Source organism: Arachis hypogaea, chromosome 12 (genome assembly GCF_003086295.3).
Source record: "Arachis hypogaea cultivar Tifrunner chromosome 12, arahy.Tifrunner.gnm2.J5K5, whole genome shotgun sequence".
NCBI classification, from domain to species: Eukaryota; Viridiplantae; Streptophyta; class Magnoliopsida; order Fabales; family Fabaceae; genus Arachis; species Arachis hypogaea.
The window spans coordinates 1,794,813-1,804,243 of NC_092047.1; the positions used below are offsets into that span (position 1 = coordinate 1,794,813).

The 9,431-nt window shown below is 35.9% G+C and overlaps 2 protein-coding genes and 1 long non-coding RNA gene across 4 annotated transcripts; all 3 read left to right on the top strand.

Moving 5' to 3' along the window:
- The first annotated feature begins 226 nt into the window (after positions 1-226).
- LOC112726288 (putative disease resistance protein At3g14460) lies at positions 227-6,027 on the top strand. Of its 2 annotated transcripts, none has more exons than XM_025775623.3 (3): positions 227-4,936; positions 5,132-5,214; positions 5,774-6,027. In XM_025775623.3, the coding sequence occupies exon 1, from the start codon at positions 3,144-3,146 to the stop codon at positions 4,857-4,859; it is 1,716 nt and encodes a 571-aa protein (XP_025631408.1). In that variant the 5' UTR covers positions 227-3,143; the 3' UTR covers positions 4,860-4,936; positions 5,132-5,214; positions 5,774-6,027. The 2 variants fall into 2 exon arrangements, with proteins under 2 accessions (XP_025631408.1, XP_072066136.1); XM_072210035.1 differs by having other exon boundaries at positions 5,132-5,210.
- Positions 1,597-2,940, top strand: LOC112726289 (putative disease resistance RPP13-like protein 1). The gene has a single exon (XM_025775624.3). The coding sequence runs from the start codon at positions 1,597-1,599 to the stop codon at positions 2,938-2,940; it is 1,344 nt and encodes a 447-aa protein (XP_025631409.1).
- A 967-nt stretch (positions 6,028-6,994) lies between the features above and the next one.
- Positions 6,995-9,189, top strand: LOC140177184 (uncharacterized). Its single transcript, XR_011868993.1, has 2 exons — positions 6,995-7,392; positions 7,769-9,189. It is a non-coding gene; the product is annotated as an uncharacterized lncRNA (long non-coding RNA).
- Positions 9,190-9,431: the final 242 nt, after the last annotated feature.

Here is a 9,431-nt window from a genome sequence, read left to right on the forward strand (position 1 = left end):
ATGCTACTGATGCATTTGAGAGAGATTAGTAATTTAGTAAAGTAATAAATTAGTATAGTAGTACTATTGAGCCTGGTCACATTAATTGAAACTTCCAACAAGATGCAATAATGTTGCAACCACCAAATAAATTAGAATCAAGGACAAAGTAAGTGTGATCGAGCTAGATGCTAGGCAATTCTAATAACTCAATTCATACAATTTTTCCATGGACAGAGATGTTGGGATGACTTGAAGTCAATGTCCTTTAGCTAACAAGTAAGGAGCACCACACGATCAAGAAGGGAATACAATGAATAAAGCTGAATTATTTGAACTTGGAAGGAGCAACTCTTCATCACATCAAATTACATGCAGCATATCTGATCTATTAATTTGTTCTACAAATTACAATGTGTGGATTAAAGCAACTTCTCCAATAAGAATATTTTTGTTATAAAGAATTTGTTACCTAAAAGAAGAAGGCTAAGTAACAAAGTAGACCTTATTTTACCAATTGCATAATTTTTTACCATGATTCGCAACTTGCTCATTATGATACTGATAATGTATCTGACGTCAAGGACGAAATTTCCACAATGACTATAACTCTACGTCCTGCAATCACATGGCTTGACAACCACTTGTATGCTATAGAAAAATTTTCAAATAATACCATCAGTCTTAATTTAATGCTGAATAGTAGCTAATATGCTATAGAAAAATTTTCAAGTATTCCGAAAATATTGATGTTTTGGTAGTTTTGGCTATTGATCTCCACCATGTACATATTTATTATAATTCAAATCAATTATTAAAACCACTGAAACACTAGTATTCCTGAAATATTTGAAATGCCTCCTCTGCTATTTACCATAACTAATGCAATTTGATGTATTTGAGAGAGATTAGTATAGTAGTACTATTGAATCTGCTCCCATAAGTCATAACAAAACACATTAAAATGAAACTTCCAACAAGATTCAAAAATGTTAGAATGAAGGACAAAGTTAGTGTGAGCCAGCTAGAAGCTAGGCAATTCAAATAACCCAATTCGTACAATTTTTCCATGGACAGAGATGTTGGGACGACTGGAGGTCAATGTCTTTCAGCAAACAAGGAATGAGCACCACACAATCTAAAAGGGAATACAGTAAATCAAGCTGAATCAATGTCCTTCAGCTGAATTATTGAACTGCATCTGCATCATTATTTTACCGTGACCCACAACCAGCTCATTATGATAATGTATCTGACATCAATGGCAAAAATAATTATGCCAGTTTTGAAAAAATAAATAAATAAAAACTTAAAAAGTAACAAACAGTAAGAAATAAAGGCAAAAATGAAAATTACGTTTTTTTTTTTTCCAAATTGCAAAATCACTTTCAAGCACGTAAAATTAGTAGAGAGCCAGCAAGACACTCCCCACTAATTAAGGAGACCAACGTTTTATTGAGTCAACAGTCTTTGTCTTTTTGCCATCAAATTATTGACAACTACTTCTTCACAATAAGCTTTCATACACCTACACACAGTTCACTTACAAACCCTGCAAAATCTACATTTTCACTCTCCTTCATACCTGAATTCTGATCACTTGTTTGAGATAATATCATGGCTGTTGCAGTTGTTGGTGGAGCTTTGCTTAACGTTGTCTTTGAAAGGTTGCTCACAAAGGATACGGTCAACTTGGTCTTGGGCAAGAAGCTTGGCTCTGACTTGCTTGAAAAGCTGAAGATTTCACTGCTTGCTGCTGAAGCTTTGCTTGATGATGCTGAGTACAAGCAACTGGGCGACGATCGTGTGAGGGATTGGCTCAACCGTCTGAGAGATGCTGTTTATGATGCTGATGACTTTCTGTACGCTGTACTCACCAAAGCCGCCACTCAAAAGGAGGTACGTTCTTTGTTGCCTAGTTGCTTCCGTAACCGACATAGGAAGATGGTAGATAACATGGAAGACGTGGTTACAAGAATAGATATTCTTGTAAGTAAAAAAGATATTCTTGGACTTCAACAGAGTACCAAGGATAATAACTTGTCATCATCATCATCATCATCATCAAAATGGCGAGAAACCACATGTCTGATGGAAGGGAAAATATATGGCAGGGAGGATGATCAACAAGCTTTAACCAAAATAATAGAAGACAACAGTGAATCTCAGTTATCTGTGATTCCTATTGTTGGCATGGGCGGGGTTGGTAAAACAACCTTAGCCAAATGGGCGTACAGTGTCGCAGAAGGATTTGATCTCAAAGCATGGGTCTGCATCTCTGAAACATTTGATGTTGCTGATATTACAAAGAAAACCATTGAGGACATTACTAAAAATTCTTGTGCCCTCGGGACTTTAAATTTGCTACAAAATAAACTGCAGGAAGTCTTGTCAGGAAAGAAGTTCTTTATTGTTCTAGACGATGTCTGGAGCGATGATGCCGATGAGTGGAAGCAATTTATAACTCCTTTTCACTGTGGGGCTCAGGGTAGTTCAATTCTTCTTACAACTCGTATGAAAGAGGTTGCCTCAGTAGTTAAAACATGTTCCTCTCACTTTCTTAACGAGTTGTTAGAAGAGTACTGTTGGTCATTGTTTAAAGACAATGCATGTTTTCTGGAGTCCAACGGGAACCCAACACTAGTTGATGTCGGTAGACAAATTGTCAACAAGTGTAAGGGCTTGCCATTAGCTGTAGAAACACTTGGCCGCATGTTGCAAGGAAAGAACGATGCTGAAGAATGGAAAGCTGTTTTAAGGAGTGCCATCTGGGACTTTCCTATGAAAAATTGTAAAATTATTCCAGCATTGTTAATAAGCTACTTCCAGCTACCTCCTTACTTGAAGTGTTGTTTTGTTTATTGTTCCTTGTTTCCCAAAGATCATTACTTTGAGAAAAATGAACTAGTTTTGCTGTGGATGGCTGAAGATCTTTTAAGGCTGCAAAAGATGATTTGTTAAGCAAGAAAAGCAGAGCATCAAAGTTGAAATACTTGAGAGTTTTATCCTTTCGTCAACTTGGTGCATTACCTGATTCAATAGGTAAATTGATTCATCTACGCTATTTGAATCTCTCTAGGACCTATGTGAAGACATTACCAGAGTCATTATGCAACTTGTATAATCTACAAACATTAATATTGTATCAATGTCGTTACCTGACCATGTTGCCCAATGGCATGCATAAACTTGTGAATTTACGGCATCTTGATCTTAGGGGAACTTCTTTGAAAGAAATGCCTAGAGGAATAAGTAAATTGAAACACATGCCTATTTTAGATTACTTTGTGGTGGGCAAGCACAAAGACAATGGAATGGAGGAATTAGGAGGGCTCTCAAATCTTGAAGGATCATTTGAGATTAAGAAGTTGGAGAATGTTGCTGATGTCAGACAAGCCAAGAGTGCAAGGATGTTGGAGAAGAACCGCATTGACAACTTATCGTTGGAATGGTCTTCAGGTAATAAGATGGTTTCAAACATAGAGACTTTGAGAGATATACTCGATAATTTGCAACCGCACAATGGGTTGAAAGAGTTGAAAATCAAGGGATACAAGGGCGAAAGATTTCCAGATTGGGTGGGGCACTGTTCTTACAACAATATGACAAGTGTAACACTAGCATCTTGCAAGAATTGTTGCATGCTGCCTTCACTTGGACAACTGCCATCTCTAAAGTCCCTGCGCATTGAAGGTTTTGATCAGCTCAAGCGTATTGGTGATGAGTTTTACAAGAGTGACAGCGATCATCATTCTTCGCCTACTGCACCGTTTCCCTCACTGGTGACGTTGGAATTTCATAAGATGCCATGCTGGGAGGAGTGGCACGTACCTGACCCAGAAGCTTTTCCTCGGCTTAGGACACTTGAAATAGTAGATTGTCCAATGTTAAATGTTTCCAAAGTAGAAATGGGGGAAGATGATGAAGAAAGGTGTGATGAGATGGTAGGTGGTGGGGATGCTTTATCAATAAGGCCATCTCAATCATTTAATGCAACCACCATCAACCATCTATGTTGCCTCCAAGAACTATGTATTGCTGGGTGTCTCTCTATTGTATCCTTTCTGGGCAATTGTTTACCCAAATCTCTGCAAAGGCTGGAAATCTGGTGTTGCCCAAAATTTGAATTCCCCAAGCAACAGCAGCACAACTATGATTTGGTAGAGCTACAGATAGTTTTCAGCTGCGATTCACTGACCTCGTTTTCTTTAGATGCCTTTCCCAATCTCAAGAATCTCCAGATAGAATGGTGTAGGAATCTGGAATCAGTGTCAATGTCAGAGGCACCACACGCTGCTCTTGAAGAAGTCACCATCATTGACTGCTCCAAATTAGTGACATTTGCAGGAGAAGGACTGGCTGCACCCAACTTGACTCATCTTCAAGTCAGATGGTGCGAGAAGTTGGAGGCATTACCACGTGACATGAAGAGTCTACTCCCAAGTTTACTCTCTCTCCAGATATATGGTTGCCCAAACATTTGCAGGTTGGCAGAGGGTGATTTGCCGTCTAACTTGAAAGAACTTGAAGTAGGAATTTGCGAGGAACAAATGAGGGATCTATCATGGATGCCCAACTTGCACGCCCTCACTCGTCTTGAAATTTATGGTTCTTACTGCAACAACATAAAGTCATACCCAGAGGTGCGTTCGCTGCCTCACCTTCCCTCCCTTACCACTCTTGAGATATGGGGGTTCAAGAATCTGGAGACATTGGAGTGCAACGAGCTTCTCCGCCTCACCTCCCTTCAACAATTGCACATTGTGGGCTGCGAGAAGCTGGAGATATGGAAGGAGAAAAGCTGCCTCCCTCTCTCTTGCGACTTGAAGTTGATTTTTGTGATTTGCTGGGAGAACACTGCAAGAACAAGCATCAACTAATCTGGCCCAAAATTTCCCACATCCCCACCATTCAAGTCGATTTCAAACATATTTCCTAAATAGAGATTTCTGAGCAGGTAATTATCTAACTTCACAGTTCTCATGCCACCACAATTCAATTATACTCGAAAGAAATATCCTGGGTTATTCTCAGAAAAGGTCATTTTTAAAAATTCAAAGACACGGAATATATATATTGTGCATCTAACATTTGAGAATTTCTTTACATACATCGATATATGAAATTTACCGTTTTCATCCTTCTTCTGCAGGTACATTGTTATCAAGTAAAAGTGCCCAAATGACGGAGATTTCATCATATATAATCTTATACAAATATTTTAGCTTCAAGTTGGTAAATTTACTCTACTTCATTCCATTCTAGAATTTACTTTTCCTCTTCTGTTAGGAAAAAGAAAAATGTTATCAAACTTGATTTTAGAAGAATTAGATATTAGATATATGCCCTTAATGGTAAAATTGTGTTTCTGCCTTTGACACTATTTGATATTTATGGCTTTATGCTGAACTAATTCGTACTGCCATGTAGTAACTTAAATTTGATTCTTTAACTGTTTTTGGAATATATAAATTGTACTTTTTGTTATTTTTTATTGTTCATTCGTAATTTTAGCAGAAAGATCAATTAAAATCTTTTAAAAATATTTGAAATAAAATTAAAACTTTCACCAAATATTAGGATATTTTTTAATATGATCTACCTTGTTTCCTTTTTCTTCTATTCTTTAATCTTCTTTTAAAGTTTTTTACAATATAATACAACATGATATGGTTTGCCACTTAGAATGATAGGCTAAAAGAAAATAAAGTTTATTGTCTTGCCTCAAAATGGAAAGTGAAGCTTCAAAAGAATTTAATAATTTTTTTCCTACTGTTTTTGATATCTTTTGCAGGTAAAAAGTTCAGAAATGTTAGAGATTTCATTGCACATGTATATATATGGAGATGTAAAGTGGATTAATGTGTTGGGAAGCAGTAATGTTTTCTGATTTCAGCTTTCATTTTAAATGGTATCTACACTAGTTTAAATTAATGACTGATGTGTATCATATGATTCATATCCACACTACATGTGGAGTTGCTTGGATTATTGAATTCAATGCTTTGCTTCAAAGATAGGAACATAAGATGGTTGTTTGGTTATCAATAGCAGTCATGTTTGAACTTTGAACCAACATGCTAAACAAATGAATTTCAATATCTAACGCAAGGGTCGTATCAAACTTGAATTGTAGGCTTTTTCTTTTTTTTCTTCTATTTCTTTTTTTTTTTTTGGGTTAAATTTACAATTCAATGGCATGATGATGATTAACATCATTATTGAAGCTAGCGGAAGTAGTGTTACTTATATGTTAGAGCTATGATAATCTACATCTTACCAAGCATGAAACAGTTAATTTAATTAGCTTCTAATCAAAGGTAGGTGCAACAGCTTTCATAATCCCTTGAAAACATATATGACAAAAAATAAAGTAACTTCCATTGTTAGTAATATAGGTATGTGCGCATCCGTGCAAAATTGTAAAAATAAGGTGAGAAATCAATCAAATTATTCAACTTGTGTACTAAATATCACACCGAAAGGAACACAGTTTATGCCTATATAGAATTACAGATTTTTGCATTTTAAAAACAAGGTTTTTGACTTTGAATACATTTTTGAGATTTCATTGTACTTGTGTATATCTGGAGATTTAATCCTATACAGTGGCAATCATATCTTCATTATCTTCATTCAATTCGAAGTTCATCTGAGGTGGTAAATTGGATTGATATGTCGGAACCAGAAGGAATGTATAAGAAATGAAGAAATGATGGAGAAAGTTGGAGTAGTCGTTAAAAGGTTTTGTTATTGGTATCTTTTGCCCCTTCCCATAATTTTATCTTTTCCTATTTTGCAATGGAAAGAAAAAATGACAGCTTGATCAGTGGAAAGAAATCATTTATAAAATGGTGATCCTGTCTTTGCCAAATCTTTATATATATGCCTAACCAAATTCAAATTAAATAAGGCTAATAAACTGGTTTCCAGGATTGAAATGTACTTGTTTTTAACAAGAGCAAAGCTTCAGATGATTGCAGAATGTCTAATAGCTTTTTCATCAGAGTCAGTAGGATAATAAAAGGAATCTGCATGAGGTGTACAATACTTTCAAAATAAAAGGATCAAGTTATTGTTGTGTAGTTTTTTTAACCATAGATTGAATCATGAGATAATATTAAAAGTAGATGCCTATATAAGCTATTTCTAATACAAAGGATAGGGGCTTAACAATAACCATTTCTTCCTTGTCTTGTTTATATGTGTCAACATGCTATCTAAATTTTGGTAACATATTTGTACAGTATCTATCCTTATCATCAGCTAGAACTAAAAGAGTGGAATTTTTGCCTTCAACTGCTTGTAACTGTTAATTTGTTTATCAAATTGTTTTCCCAAGGTGATGAAGATATAGCTAATGTCATTAGAAGCATCAGACAACAATTTAGTTTCTATCAACTTTATTTATTGGTGAGATTCTTTATTCTTCTTCTTCTTCTTTTTCTCTTCTTTTTTTATAAAAAAAATGAAAAATAGGCATTTTTTTATGCAAAATGAAAAAGAGGCATACCATGAATAAATCCTCCTATGTGCAGTTTGTAATAACTACATATATTAAGCTGCATAGGATCAAAATAAATATATTATTCTTACATGTAAAATTATTCAAGAAGAAATCTTGTCTTAGAATATTTGATCATTTGGGACTTAGAGAGGATGGCTACAAGTATTCTGTTCTGAAATGTCTGTATTAAAAACTTTTTCTTCTAACTTGTAATATTATGTCAATCAAATCATGCTTGTGATAACTTTCTTTTCTATCTAACTGCACTGCTGTTTTTGTTAGTGTTGCAAGTGTGAGGAGTGTTAGTGTTGCAAGTGTGAGGAGTGTTGAAGTTAGTCCCACATCAAAGAAAGCATGGAAGAGTGAGGAGTTTATAAGATGAGAGACCCATTAACTTGACACCTTAAGGTTTTGAGTTGGATGTGGTGTCTTCTCATTTTATGTTCTCTCACTTGATTCCTCCCCGAATTCTCCCCGGTTGTCGAGAGCTCTCCACGGTTGGCCCAACAAGTGGTATCAGAGCCGATGGTTTAATCGGTCTGGTTTTAAGGGGTATTCAAGGTGAAGCATCGAAAGTCTTCCCGGCAAAGGTGGTTCGGGCGGCGTGTCCCGCGGTGTTTTGCGGCGGTGTGATGGACGAATACTCGTGGTGGTGGAGGAGCTAGAAAGAGGGTGTTTTGCGGCGGTGTGATGGACGAATACTCGTGGTGGTGGAGGAGCTAGAAAGAGGGGGAGTTGGTGCTTGATGTGGAGGCTCACACTTGAGGGGGAGATTGTTAGTGTTGCAAGTGTGTGCAAGTGTGAGGAGTGTTAGTGTTGCAAGTGTGAGGAGTGTTGAAGTTAGTCCCACATCAAAGAAAGCATGGAAGAGTGAGGAGTTTATAAGATGAGAGACCCATTAACTTGACACCTTAAGGTTTTGAGTTGGATGTGGTGTCTTCTCATTTTATGTTCTCTCACTTGATTCCTCCCCGAATTCTCCCCGGTTGTCGAGAGCTCTCCACGGTTGGCCCAACAGTTTTTAACTTCCTCTTTTGCAATTTCATTTTTTGGTGGCATTTCTGTTTGTTAAATATACTTTCAGTGCTGTAGAAAGCAAAACGGTAGAAAATAAAATAAAATAAAATAAACAGAAAAACTGTAGAATGATAAGTGTCTTTGGTTTTCGTGATGACAAGCACTTAGTCTTGAAATGTTATTAATTTGTGTATTAGTGTTTCAGGATAAGTCCCGAAATCAGAGTTGTTGTTTTTTTATTTTATCAAATCATGCTTGTGATAACTTTCTTTTTTATCTAACTGCACTGCTGTTTTAGCTTCAAGTTGATAACTTTACTAAATTCCATTCTCGAATTTACTTTTCCTGTTCTGCTGGGTAAAAGAAAAAGTTATGAAGCATGATCTGAGAAGGAATTAGTTAAAAGTTCACAGATGTTCGGGATTTCATTATACATGTATATATGTGGAGATGTAAACTGGATTAATGTGTTGGGATGCAGAAGCAGTGTTTTCTGATTTCAGCTTTCATATCTACACTACATGTGGACTTGCTTGGATTATTCAATTCAATTTTTTGCTTGAAAGATGGGAACTATATCTGGTTGTTTGGTTATCAATAGCAGTCATGTTTGAACTTTGAACCAACAATGTAAACAAATGCTTCTCTCTCTAATGCAAGGGTTATATCAATTTTGAATTGTATTTTTTTTGGGGCTAAATTTACAATTCAAATCCATGATGATTAAGATCATTGAACCTAGCTGAAGTAGTGTTATTATATGTTAAAGCTATGATAATCTACATCTTACCAAGCATGCAGCAGTTAAATTAATTAACTTCTAATCAAAGGTAGGTACATCAGCTTTGATAATCCCTTTGGAAATATATAACACAAAAATAAATAACTTTCGTTGTCATTAATACTCGAATTTTGGGCATTTCTTACA